The 14,595-nt window shown below is 41.8% G+C and overlaps 1 protein-coding gene across 1 annotated transcript; it reads right to left on the bottom strand.

The window, feature by feature from the left end:
• Positions 1 to 1,829: 1,829 nt before the first annotated feature.
• On the bottom strand, positions 1,830 to 13,002 carry CD28 (CD28 molecule). Its single transcript, XM_037398760.1, has 4 exons — positions 12,792 to 13,002; positions 6,669 to 7,022; positions 6,291 to 6,409; positions 1,830 to 3,358 (listed from the first exon to the last, which is right to left on the bottom strand). The coding sequence occupies exons 1-4, from the start codon at positions 12,844 to 12,846 to the stop codon at positions 3,218 to 3,220; spliced, it is 669 nt and encodes a 222-aa protein (XP_037254657.1). The 5' UTR covers positions 12,847 to 13,002; the 3' UTR covers positions 1,830 to 3,217.
• Positions 13,003 to 14,595: the final 1,593 nt, after the last annotated feature.

Here is a 14,595-nt window from a genome sequence, read left to right as displayed (position 1 = left end):
CCAAAAGTGGGGGGAAGGAGGATGAAAAATGAAATCACTGTTCAGCAGGGTCGTATTTACATTTGAATTAAGACCTGTGTGCAAGGCAGAAAACCCCATTGATCTCTTGCTGCCCTCCATAAGGGCCAGTTTCCAAGTTCAGAGCAGCAACAGAGGGAGGTTTCTCTTTACATCATCCTGTAAACAGCTTATAGACCCCAAGGCAGGGCCATGGAGGGCCAGGGTTGTCCTGGCATGTTGTGTGTTGCCTAAAACCAGATGGAATAAATTAGGGTTGCTCTGTTTGTCATATATGCTAATCCACATATGCAGAGCCAGACTTCAGGCTTAACTGGCTTGCGTCTCTGCAAACACTTTCTTTTAGTCCCTTACAGTGGTGGATCAAAGGTGTTTACTGGTATCTCAACTCTAATAGTCTGTAATTCATATCCCTACAGTGCTTTAATACAAAGACGATATCTACTTTAACACAGTGCTGAGGCCTTTCTTGTCCTGGTTCTCCTCATTTTTTTCATTATATGTTTAGGATGTTTCCCTGTATCTCTCTCGCTTTTTGGTCAGTTGAATTAATACTTGTTCCACATGTTCTAGGACTTACTTTCCAGTATCATGTCCTGGGAGCTATCAGTATGTTTTATATATGGAAATTACAAAAGTGTTAGGGGACAGAAAGTAAATTATACTAACATTTGCTTTAGAAAGTAATACTTTCCTCTGACTAGCCTCAGGCCCAATGCATTTATTCAGGATTTAATTTAATGTATCTATTTAATAATTTTAAAAGAAGATTGCAAAAAGTATAATAAACTCTAAGGGATATAGATACAATGAAGTAGATGTATCTATATCTAAATATATACAGATGCAGTTAAACAAAGAACATTTACCCTGGTTTATGCTTTTGATACATATTTGCACTAGAAGATGCGATTTTTCACAGCGCATTGTAATCAGAGCACTTGTTAATGTTGTGTTACGCAGTGACAGCACTGGTAGATGGCGTGGAGCATGGCAAGACAGTGCCTGACGCGGGACTGCGCCCAGGCCACTGCTGTCTACCAGGAGAGGCTGGATGTCCCTGGCACAGGACCACCCACCTCCCCCCTCCAAGTGAGGAAAGAGGGGGCAAGACACTAACACACCCCCCCCCCAGGCAGGGTGAGCAAGGAGGGCCAAGCTGGGACCATAGGGGACTGCCATGGGGACTGCCTGGCCCCTCCCCCCCCCCGCCCCCCCATGCTGCGCAGTAAGGGGCTTTTCAGGAAAAGAGAGTAAAAAAGTTATGTGGAATAATGTCAGCCTTGGGGAATTTGTGCATGTGGGGAGGGGAAAGCAGAAGAAATAAATAAAAAGGCTTTGTTTTGAAGTTCTTCAACCCAACCATAAGCTTTTGGGTTTGCTGAACTGACCCAGAGCAAAGCTCCCAGGGGCTGCTGGGTCCCGTCCCAAATGTACAGTACTGCCTCATGGCAGTGGGTGCTCAGGCCTCACTTGCCATTGCCACTGTGGCTCTGCACCCTGCGCTGGTGGAGCTGTGCCTGGCTGCGGGGACAGCAGGCATCTCACCACTGCTCAGAGGTGGCACAGCACCCTCCAGGAACATGACTCAGAATTAATGGTTTCCTGCCCAGTCAGCAAACTCAAATAAAAACTTCCAATTTGGAAGTGCCACAGTTTTTTTCTTGGGTTAAGAAGTCAAAACAGATTGTTGTCACGCTTCCATATCTCTACTTTTGTCACCTGCCCTCAAAGAGAGAAAGGATTTTCTTATTCCAGTTTGGAGGAAAGTAAATGTTATACAATCCTAATTTTATTTCAAGGTGGGAATATGGATTTATTTCTCATTTAATTGTTTATTCAGTAGTCCCTATAAAATAAACCTCATCTCCTCAGTATGAAAAGGGATTTTATGCCAAGACATCACCAGTTACAGTTTAGGATGTCTTGCTAATGTAAACATGCTTAACTGAAAGAAAGAAGCAGGTTTTGCTAAAGCCTTTGTCCTACTCCAGCATGGAGCATTCCTGAAGAACATCGTTAGATAGAAAGGTAACATCCAGTCAACACAAAGTTCCTCAAAGTGCCCAGAGTAAGCCCTGCAGGTGGCTGAGCACTTGCAAGTCCAATTTACAACGGTGGGAATGAGGGACCTCCTCACACCCCAAAAATAGGGGCTTATAGGAAAAAAATTCAGGTGATCTTTAGTTGCTCATAACCGGACCCAGATTCTTGAAAGAGCTCTGGTACAACCTAGGTGCGAGAAGATGTGTATGAATTTTCAGGAGGACTCAGCAGAATGTCTTTTGGATAGAAACAAAAATGGAAGTAAAGCTCTCCTCAAAACCTGACCTCTGTGTCTTCTAATGCTTCCCATACAACTTTGCGTTCTGTCGCTGTAGGAGGCAAACAAAACAGAAATGGGGTTCTTCATGAAGATAACAGATCTTTCTTCCTTTCCTGTTTGTCTTGATTTTGTCTTCAGACTGATTACCTTCTCACTCTGTGGAGTTGCTTGGTCATGACTTCAAATGGCCTTATGAACATTTACAAAGTGTCCAGCCTAAGGCCTCACATGTTGAAGGTTTAGCCATTTTCTATCAGCTCGATTTGTCCTGGTGGCCCACTTGTGCCATAGCCTAATAGCTTGGGTGCCTTCTGGCTGACTTTCCCCTCTTTCTTTCAAGCATGTGTTTTGAATTCCAAATGGTGCCCTGGTCTTGTAGGGAAGAAAAGATTTATTTTTTTTTTTTTTACATTTTGCCTTATTTAACAGCAACAAGAGTTGCTGAGATTTAGATATACAGGGAAGGAAATTAAGGGTTAAATCTAAGGCAGCAGTTATTGGGAAAGGTCGGAAGTTCTGCTCTTCCCAACAGCTGAGCAAAACCACAAGTGTTAGGAGGAGACCAGCTCTGAGGTCTGATGCCTTCTTTCTGTCTTACCCACTGACAACCCTCAACACAATTTGTATCTCATTTTCAGCTGTCATGGAGAACAAACCTTTTTTACTTTTCCCCTGCTTTTTTATGTTTGTTTGTGTGTTTGTTTTTTTCTTTTAGTATCTTACATCGAAGTTTAGCCAATACTTGCTACGGTGTAGGTATCCATGGTCAATAACAACAAACATGATGAGAAAATGAGAGGCTGTCCTTCCACATCCAAGAGCAAGTGACTGCCTAGAAGCACATAAGGCTACTGGTGGGTCAGCTGGTGGGTGTCACGGCTGCCAGGACCGATATGCAGTGTAGTCTCGTGTTGGTGCATAGGGTGGGTAACCCTTGTTCTTCTGGTATGGTGGATGCCGGGGAGTCATGTTCATGTAGTCACTCTGATGGTACATATTCTTTTTGGATTTTTGCTGTGGGAAAAAAAGGTGAAGAGAAGTTCGGAAACATTTCTGCAATTAGTCTGTCCTGCCTGGGGTGAACATTCAAAAAGGGAGAAGAAGAAAGGGAACAGGGATTCTTTGAGTAGAGGGGGTTTGCCTGTTAATAAGACCTGAGACAAGTTAATAATGGATTTGATTAATTTTTCCTTCTTTGAATTAACAAATTGTCTCACCCAATGCTCATATTAACTGCTGACAGTTCTGGCCCTAGGTCCTCATTCAGGGAAGCAGGCATATTTATAAGGCAGCCTCAGGTTTAAATACCTTTACGGAAGAATTAGGAAACATGTTCTCATAAAATAATCTATGGAATTTGCCCAACCTGAATGTAAGTCTCCAGCTTATCTGCTGAGAGATTTACAGTGTTAGTTCTCCAGGTAAAGGAATGCTTCAAACCAAGGATACAAACTGATGCCTCTCACCATCAATTCTCAGCTGTGGAATGACTCAGCAGAAGCAATACCGTCTGAGCAGTGAAGACTGTCCTCATTTATTAGGAGGAAAAAATAAATTAGCTTAACTCAAATGCAAAAAGAGCAGGAAAAATGATCCCAGGCTGTGTATATCATGATTTGCCTACCGTTTACAGCAGTAACACACAATGTATATGTTGTTCTGAGCCTTCCTTCAAGGGGCAAAAGAATCAGAGATTATATTAATCTTTTATTTGTCTCACTGTCTGGGCCTCAAAAAAATCATTTTCACTGTTGAATTCCTGCCTTATAATGCCCCTGTGAGACAGGGGAAGCATCATCGCTTTCAGAAATCAGAGCAACAGAAGACAGGTGAAATAATTTGCCTGTAATCACAGAGGAAGTTTGTGGCTACAGCATTTGAACCTCTCCTACAGGCTGCACACAAGGTTGGTGGTTTTGCATAGCTTTAGACTTTATTGATCAGGGTCTAGATAAAGTGCTTCCATGCTTTTTTCCTTGATGCTGATGTTACTTCTTTTCAATCTCCTTTTCACTGAAATTTCATTCCTATGTACATAAATATTTGCATGTGATGCAATATACTTGTGATGCTGTGGAATTGGAGGTTTGCATTAGCAAATCTGATGGCTGAATTGTGCTGTACACGCAGAATGGGGCAGTTACTATGAAACTTTTAAGCTTTTTTATATTAATGTTTTATATACATTCAACACCTTGCATATATAAGTTACATACTGTTTAAGTCATTCAACGCAGTCGATGCACGTAAATCATTGGAAACAAAAGCTTTACCTGTATATGTTCGTCTCTGTAATATAGGATTTTCAATTCACCTAAGAGGTAATTTTGCATGGGAGAAAGACATTTTGCTAGCATGAGTGCGTGCTGGACTATTACAGGATCAAAGACTGGCACTTTCAGAAAGGAAAGTGGTTTTCCTCCAGGGAAGGCAGAACTGTATGAGGACAGAAAAATTTTCAGCTGCTTTCAGGAACTCAAGTGAAATAGGCTTGCCATGGCTGTCAAGTATCAGATTTTAGGACCTTATTTTACAGTTCACAGTGTCTTCTAGGTAGCTGTATTTACATTCAGCAACACTCTAAATACACCCACACTCAGAGTGCATATTGTCAGGAGAATACCACCAGCAGTGATAACAGCAGGTAATAACAGATGCTGTAAATGGCACACATCGCAGTGCAGCCTTGTCACTCTTGCTGGGGGCAGACATGTTAGCAAAGTGCGTAGCCATTGGGTACCAAACAAATATAGCAGAGAGAAAATGGTTCAGATTGTAAATGACCGATTTGAAGCTACAGTATCTCACCAGACGCAGCCACAGTAGCTCAGCACTGAAATACCGGCAGCTGTTCTGCTGTAATCCTCTCAGCTCTCCTAGGCATCAGCCTCTCCAACAAGGCACAAAGAAGGACCACTTAACCTGCCTTTTCCTATGGCAATGCCCTGTTCGATTGTTTTCCATTAGAAAGAGACTTCTATTGAGCAAGTGTATTTTTAGGAAACATTTAACAGATCTCAAGCTTCAGCTAGCAGTGACCGTGGCTTTCTGTATACCTGCAACATTTAACATTAGTCAGGGACTTTGGGGCCTTTTTGCAGGCTACCTTGTAATGTGATGAAAATCGCCATTTAACAACAAAGATACAAGGAAAAGGCAGAGTATAAGGAGCAGAGTTCTCTACCGTTATTGTTCGAGTCCTTCCCAGATGGAGTAAGTAGTGTAAATCAGCTCTAGGAGATCACAATCCTAAGACTTGTCTAGGAACACATTCCTCTGCTACCTCTGCATCACGCCTCACTCTCTCTTCACTCCAGCAGGCAGAACTGAACATGGCCTGGGCCAGCCAACTCTCCAGAGAGATTAGAAAGCAAAATAGTAAGCTGTAAGACTGTCTCGGCTTTCTTAGGGTGAATGTACAGAGGCAGATGAGGGACTACTGAGATCTGGTGCTCCTCTTCCCTTGCAGTCAAGCTGCCAGAACTAGTGGGTACTCGGGGGAATTGCTGGCTATGGTGCAGATGGTCTTGGGCCAACTGAGGGCTCCCTAAAGATTGTTTTACTGTAGGAAAGCTCCTTCTGTCAGTTTAGTGTTAAAGGGTTTTGCCAGGAATGTTTGTAGTGCTAGATTTCCATGACAGGGACAATTGGCAGAACTAGAGGCAGTGTCCCAGTATTGCTGGTGTGCAGGGCACTGCCAACACTACGGCATTACTAATTGCTTAAGGACTCTACTGCAGAGGCCTGACTGTCCACCTGGAGAGCATCTGGTGTTTCAGCTCTTTTGGGGCATAGCATGGGTGTGCACATATAGCTAGGGTGGAGAAGCACTGTGATCCTGTGGCGAGGGGTATCAGTGAGTTTGTGGTAAACATGGCAAGTGTAGCCTAAGAAATGAACCAGGGGCAAAGAGTATATAGAGCAAAGGAAAACAGTAGTTTCTTACCCAGTGGTTAATAAAAACTGTGGTTATTAGCATACTGTAGAAAGTAAGAACTCCAGCCACTGCCACCATAATCCACAATGACATTTCAGACTGAGGCTCTTGTGTTTGGATGGGTGTTTCTTTAAGGAAAAGAACAAAGAGAACTTTTAAGTATATGAAAGCAAAAACCTCAATCTCTGCTTATATACTCCTTGTTCCAATGCACCATTTGTATTAATCATAATTTTAAAATGTGTTCTTCGGGACATCAGGAGCAGGAATGTAGTTTTACCAAGCCACCCAAATTTTTTTTTTTTTTAAGGAAACAAACTGCCTCAAGGCATCATGTAGGGAGTGTGTATAGGGAGGATACTGGCCTACAGAGATTTCCCAGCTTACCTTTCACGTGAATGACGGTTCCATTGCTCTTCTCATTGTAGACATATGGGGGTGGATACATGGCCTCTATTTTGCAGAAGTAGATGTCAGTCTGGTTGGCATTCATATTCCAGAGATTGAAGATTACTTTGTCTTTATCATGAATCCCCTCGCAGTTGAATTCTTTATTTGAATTACTGCTAATTTTGGTTGTGTTCCATGAAATAAAGCAAACTTCAACTGCACTGTTTGTTCCTTTGTGCAGTGAAGCTCGAAATTCCTTCCCTGTTCCATTGTATGTGTAGTTGCAGACTAGAGTTGCAGTTTTGTTAGCTACGGTGAGGAAAGGATGCTGAGCCACTAAAATCTTGTTTTCTGGAAGGCAGAGGAGGGGAGAAAGTGAGAAAAACACTTGCTTATAAAATACAGTATGAGACTTCAGAACCACACATCCTCCCTTGCAACTCTTCTCCATATCTCCTCTCTACTGCTGACACTCCCTACTGGGGAGTATGTAACCACCAAGCTGCAGAAGCAGTTTCTCACAGGAGCTCTTGTTGCAGCAATCCCCCTCTATGTAAATAATTACATAGTCACTAGGGGAGACTGTGAGGTCAGGAGTGTTTTTCTTCAGTCAGAACACTAGTACAGAAAGTGGCCCATGTGATTGGGATTTAAGGTCAGGGCTCAGAAAGCTACTCTGTGTGTTTGTGCATGCGTGGATACGTAAGACCACCTTAGTCTATCCTTTCCTTAGCAAGCAGTTTCCCAGGGGACATTATGGAGTGAAAACACCGTGAATTAAATGCTTAGTTTAGCAGTCAGATAAGAGAGTATCATATATACACTTGCTTTTTAATCCAAGGGCAGACTTGAATAGTTTGCAAGTGGATTTGTCGAACAAATTCAAGGGTCTGGACCTTGGATGATGAGCACTAAACCCACTAAACTAAACTGTTATCATGTTAATGTAAAATAAGTAATTTCTCTAGCTAGCAGCTGTAGTAGATTCCTAATCTCTCAGCGGGCTCAGGAGCTGACTAATTTGACACTGCATTGGCACTTAGCACTCAAGTGGCCTGCAAAAAACATGTCACATGAATGTATAACTCAATTTGAATTGACCAGACTGATACATAAACAGGAAATGTTTTCTGACATGTAGACCTCTGTGCTACCATCTGCCAAACAATGAAACACTGCAAGGACTATGCAGAAAGACTTCCAAGAAAGTCTTCCAAGAAAAATCATCCTGTACAAATAAGGCCCTATTTTTCAAATGATGACCAGTAAGAGGAGGAAAGTTTTGGCTTTTAAGCTAGGAACTTGCTAGAACTAAGGACAGCCCTTTTCTGTGTGTATATGACTCTGTAAGTCTTCATGCAAACTCAACTCATATGAGGTCTTAGTAGCCTTTTTTAAATCCCTGAGAAATGCTGTGGTTGTGAGAATGAGAATTGTACCTCTTGTCCTCAAAATCTGCTGCAGAACCTGTATTCTTTCTACTTAGTCCATGTAATGAGACTTAAAAAAGGCTAGTAAGGGAAACGGAGTGGGAAGGCAGCCAGATCCAGAATGCCCAGAAAACAAGTATTTCACCATGTTTAACAATATTTAGGACCAAATGGCTAAATTTAGTGTGTTCACACCTGCATAAGAAGATGGAGTTCCCCAGACTATTGAGTAGGATACTTCTCTGGCATGAAGGTAATCCAGGGAGTAAACACAAAGAGATGCATGAGATGGTCACCACTAGTGGTAGGGTGTGGGCAGTAAAAGCAAGCCATGGCTAGCAGGTCCCCAGTTACCAGCCCAACCCATGAAACTGCTGAAGTTGTTAATTTTCTCACTGAAAGTCTTGTTTACCGGTTCTTTCCTCTCATAACAGCAGGAAGACACGAGCAGGGAATGCTCTACTGCCTCATCTTTAGCAGAGAAAGATTGCAGTCCATACTCCTTGTGTCTCTTTGTTCAACATAGTATGAGGAGAGGAGCAGAGCTCATCACAGCTCTGAAATCCCATGTTTGCAGGGAACCCAAACACTGTGAAACTTTGTTTTGATGAAGGATGGACATATCCAGGCTTTTGAGCAGAAAGAGACACGGATCATTGAGTCGTGGAACTGAGTGCCAGATTAATAACAGACAAGGCAGGTTTCTACTTGAGGTTCTGCCTGTGGTGAATTTTCATCGAAATGAAGACATTTCAGCAAAACATTTCAGTTTCATCGAATCAGCATTTTCCGACAAAAGCTCTCGCATAGGCTTATAAGGCATTCTAGTAAGGGGTGAGGTTTGGATTCCACCCCTTTAGACAAGGTATTTGATTGTATTTTTGCTGGCCAGAAAATTGATCTTTGACGTAAGTGACAATGTGCAAGTCTGTGGTAGAATTGTTCTACCTCTTGGATTTATGGTGCGGTCTGCTCTCTTGGTACGTAGGCTGAGTGTTGATAACCTAGCCCATGCTGTTCATGTTGGGATGTACGGTAGCTGAAGAGTGGGAAAAAGTTATCCTGGATCATTAAACGAAGGCCACTTCGTTTTAAGCTAAGCACCCAAAACCAGTTTTCACAAAGTGGCTCTACTAATCAAATCTAAATTGAGGTAGATCTTTTTATTTTTCATCTACAGGAACCAATTAGCACCATGTGAATTTGTTGGGCTGCAATGCCAGTAGAGGCAAGGCAGGCTTAATCCACAAGGTATGTTAGACAGGCTGTTGTCATCCTCTTCCTCCTCCCAGTTTAGGGGGTTTTTTTAGTTGAAGAAAGTCAGTCATGCCAAAATGTATATTCGTTGCATGGGGAAAACCGAGTAAGGCCAAACATCCTTTACTTCATTTGTGATCTGAATAGGATTTAATTAGATTCTTAGTAGGATCTGGACCATTCTGAGCAGACATGGGCTGAGGCTGCTTTTGCCTTCACAGAGACAGTTCTTCTCGTGTCGCTTTGTGTTTGTTAAAATGGTGAAACTCTGAAACATTTAGTATGTGTTTCCATTAGTGTATGCTTTCCCCTAAATAGGGTTATGATTGCCATTCCCAGAGCTGTGTTCAGTCATGCTGCATAGTAATAAATATCTATATCTTGGCTTTAGCCAGCCAAGAAAATGGCAGATATGAAAAATAATTGTCTACAGTTTCAAAAAGCTGTGAAGTCTAAAAATGTAAAATCATTTCAGTTAATGTACACAGACTGCAAGCTTTCTCAGGTTCTTAGGATTTCTGTGCACTGGTGTGTAAGATCTCTGAGTTTCTCAAGCATTTTTATACCTTATTTGTAATGCTAGACATTTGTTATAATCACATGTAAGTTTTTTTGCATAATGAATTAAAAAATGCCATCCATATATAATATCCATAAAATACTGACTCTAATCATGGACCACGATGCAAGCAAAACTTCATTGAGGTTTTTTTTCCTTTCTTTCTTATTTGCCAAGAAAGTGAAATAGAGTTGACAAAGTATGGAAAATAACTATTTTGAGGTATTTTTTTCCAGAGCTTTCCATGAATCATCATCAACTTTGGAAAAAAATATTCTGCTAAAAATATTTTGTACTCTTCTTTTTCTCTTTTCCATGCCAGTTGACTTCAAGAAGCTATTTGCCAGAGCAAGGAATCTGGGATAAGTTGGTATTTCTATAAGCACAGTAAAGAAAAGGCTCACTTAAGTCCCTTGGGGGACAGGGGAAAACCTGAAAGAGTTTATTTAATCCAAACACAGAAAGACACACAGCTATGTTATAAACAAAGCTATTCCATTTTTGCTGCTGTTGATCTGTTGTTCAATTACCTTTGCTCTTCTTTCCCAGATACAAGGGTCTTTCTCTTTTACTTCGTTTTTAGATCACCCAGGGGTGTGTGACATGCAGCTGGAGGGCTCTGCCCCTTCTAGCTGTTAAAGACTTGCTTTCTGCTGATCTTTCCTACTTTGATGCCGGTACTGCAGGAAGCATAGTACTGCCTAAAGCCCAGGTGACACTTTTGCTTTAATCAAACCCAGTGTGAGCATGGGGTTTTTTCTTGTCAGTTGGTGATTTTTTTTTTTTTTTATAACAAGAATTTGTAGATTTCATCCTAATCTTGGTTAACCTTGCTTCATACATCTTCTGTATTCTGATAACCTTAGTGGGTTAGAGGCTGATTTTAACACTATAAGCCAGAAGGTTATATGGGTAGTAAAAAGTTGAGGTTGTTTGTGGTACACTGCAGTGGGAACCCACTTATACACTTACTTGACAAAATACATGGGACAGGCAACCTAATCTAGCTGCCGCTCTGGCAGACCATAGCATGGTAATGATTTAGCCAAAAAAAAAGGGGTGCAAGGACAACCTTTGTAAACGTTAGTGTTTCTGCAAAAAGGAAATGAACAAATTGACCTTTTAAGTCCCTTTCCATGATTCAGACTCAACCTGCAGCACTTACTGGTACAGTCTAGCAACAGCAGAACGGGACAAATTCTATTGTCTCCCCCAAAACACAAATACCTGAGGCCTATAATACACTCTGTGGCTTGAGGAAATCTTGCAGGGTTTTGACCTGCCTTAACGTTTTCTGTTTACTAAGGATCAATCCTCTCAATTAAAATGAAGAGAAGAGGTGGAGAAAAAATGTGAGAAAAAGACGAGGGCCCCAGGAAGCAAGTGACCTCATGTGCTTCTCTTTAAGCAGTTGAACAGTCTCCATGAAGCTATTGGAGATTCAACTTCTTCATGCAAAGTGTATAAATGTCTATAGAGTCGTGGCATTAACCCCTATGTCTGATAACCATACACTGTACTTTATTTTGCCGCAGTTCAGAAGAGTCACTTAAAAGCTGTTCACACCTCATGGAAATGTTTTTAAAACTGTTAACCCACTGCTGATACTTATCCCCTCCTGGAATCAGTGTCTTCTCTGACAACCCAAGGGCCCACTGTGGAAATAATTATGATATTGCAAACACAGAATTATAAACATGGGAAAAGGACAAGGAAGAGAAAAACCCTGTGATCTCTTAAAGAAATGTAGATTGTGGTGTCAGGCAAATTACAATGCCTTCACTAAGGAAAAGAATTATCGAAAAATAAGGCAGAAATAAGGAAAAAGTAGATTCAGTTGTATCTCCCATATTGGAAAAAACAACTCTCTAAATATATTCTATATGTGAAAAGTTTTGTACTGGAAAACAGATTTTTGTTCCTCTCTGTAACTTCCCTATAAAATACAAAACACTGCTATTTGGGGAAGACCCAATAACAACAGTTCACAGGCCAGCAGTTTGAAAAATTATCTGTCTCGAGATTATCAAGATTATCAAGACTAGCCATCATCCCTTGCTTAGCTTTGCATTTTGATGTACCCTTGGAAAGACGTGTTAACTCTGAACATACGAACACTGCATCAGCAAGACAACACCAAGGCAAAAACCTCAGCCACAACAACTGAAGGTTTAGAAAAATTCACTAAGACTCAGGATCTCAAAATCACAAATAAACATTTTTTGTTGTTGACGATCTTTTCAGAAAGAAGCTAGATATCTAGTAAATATCAACAAACTACTAAACAATGCAAAAATCAGAAACTCGGCAATTCCCATCCTCCCATCGCTGAGCTCAGTAAGCAACTCTGCTTTTGGTCCTTCTATTTGCTAGAGGATGTGGGTGGGCTCAGCTCTGGAGCCCATCATGCTGAGCCAGGCCTGGTGGGACCTGGAGCTTCACCCAGGAGACTTGGGGGTGGTGGAGAGGCTGCCCCCAGGGAGGGACTGGCTGGCACCAGGTCTGCTCAGCCCCTCTGCCCCCCAGGAGAAGGCACTTGAGAACAAAATTTGTAAAGCCTGGATGGAAGGAGAAATAAACCCCTCTGTCTATGCATGCAATTTTTCAATGAATCTAAAACCAAGTCAAATTAAAAGAAAGTTCTTGGGTCTTATTTTGGAAGAGATAATCGTGGCAGGAGAAAAATCAGCCTTTTAGTTATATCGAGTTGATCCATGCGTAGCCTTAGCAGCATGCTCTGTCTCTCCTCTTTCATCCAAACAGAAGAGTAATTTGTGCAAAAATAATTCAGAGCTATATTAGACCTTCTCTCCCTTGATGATCAAAGTAAGAAAAAATAGTGGAAAAGATTGAAATGTGAGGGGGTTTTGTTACCTGTTACATCAGCAGTGGGGATGAAGCAGAGCACCACGAGGATCCCCAGCAGCATGGTGCTAATGGTGGGCCCAACGCCCTGTCCCCACCCCCTCCAGGCACTGCCACGTCTCCCAGGGCCCCGCGCCACCAGCCTTTCTTCCCTGTGGGGCCAGGCTGCACCTTTGGTTGCTCACATAACTTCTCTCCTCCTCCCTCCGCAGCACATGATACACAGCCAAGTGAAACCGCTGTAATGGCAATGCTCGAACAGGAAGTTAAATTGTTTGATGACTTCAGCCTTAGGAAGTTGCCTCTGCAAAGCTCGGCAATGCTTGAAAGGAGTGGAAGCCCACCTTTCAAAACAGGGACTCTCATCCCCGTATTGCAAGAAGTGTGCTTGTGTCTGGGGCTCCGCAGGGTTGCTCCTGTCAAGCAGAAATGGACTTCCCTGGATGTGCAGCTCTGTTTCTTTGCCAAGAGTACCTACAGACATACGCTGTTCCCATCATCACGATAGAAGCAAATAGCAGTTTCCAAGTTCCTGGTGGCTAAACCTGGCCCCTCAGAAAGTTGTGTGGTCAGGAAGCTCCATCTCTCCTCACCTATAGGAGCAGAAACCTTCCTCTCTTGGCATGCTGGCTTGCTTCTGCCTGCCTTCCCAGCCCCTGGGAATGCTGACGTGTTTTGGCAGTAGATGATCTAAGTTTGTCCATTTTCATTTTTCTGCATCTGCTTGCCACCTAAATGCAGACCAAATGGTGCAAGAGATAGTAATTCGGTATACCTCCCCTTTTTTGAAAATAAAAATTAAAAAAAAATATCCCAAATTATGAATGAGTGCAACTGTAATGCAATTGATGTCTAGACAGAGGCAGTATGCAGCAAGCGTACTTCTCAATCAGTGCTTTCACTACAGGTCTTCTTATTTAAAGTTCTCTTCAATTCACCTAGTAAATGCTCACTCTTCTTAGCCCTGCAAGCTCACTTCTCCCCTTGAAACAGCAGGATTGTAAGAGCCAGTTAATGGTATTTATAACTGTGAGGAACTCTGGTTTTTAACTATTTACTTTTGTCCACCAAAGTAGAAATAATTAACTGTATCAATGCCTGTCATTATCTGTGATTAATTTGAGAGAAAAGGAGAGGTGTTTAGCAAGAAGACTTTCAAGAAAATTGGGCTTTTGTAGAAAGGGATGGGAAGAGCCATTAACTGTTCTTTTCCCTTAGTAGCTGAGGTCTTTAGGTCATGTTTTATCAGAAATTACCTATACAATCTAAGAAGAGTTTTAGCTAATATATCCATTTGCAGTCTGTGAGTTTTAACATTATTCTTTTGTTTTGTAATTGGTGTAAATTGACTGTAATACTGAAAGTTTTGGAATTTCTTTGTACTCAAAAAATAGGAATAAAAAGTCAGATTCTCTTTCTTAGCCCACTTTTGTGGTTTCTAGATAAATATCCTGAAACCTTTTTTGAGTCATATGAGTGTACCTGCTGTTCTCAATGAAATAGTCTCAGCTTAAGTTGAAGTAAGAATCCCCCAACAAAGTTACAAAGTTCAGTATCTTTTTGCTGAACTGCCCTTTCTCAGAAATGAAAACCATTGTTGTCACATCTTTTGGCTCAGGTAACTGAACCTGCCTAACGTTTCTTAAGCCTGCTGCATGCTTCTGCATCCTGGTCATCAGATCCTTTCTGTATTTGGGATACAGTCTGAGTGCGTTCTGCCCTCATCACAGAGTTAACAGAATATATTGCAGAGACAAAGCTACTGCCATTCATTTCACTGGCATGTGTTGGCAAAGGGACACCATTCAGATGG

The sequence above is a fragment of the Falco rusticolus genome, chromosome 8 (genome assembly GCF_015220075.1).
Source record: "Falco rusticolus isolate bFalRus1 chromosome 8, bFalRus1.pri, whole genome shotgun sequence".
In the NCBI taxonomy this organism is placed as follows: Eukaryota; Metazoa; Chordata; class Aves; order Falconiformes; family Falconidae; genus Falco; species Falco rusticolus.
Note: the sequence above shows the minus strand (reverse complement) of the source record. Positions and strands in the feature narration are given on the sequence as shown.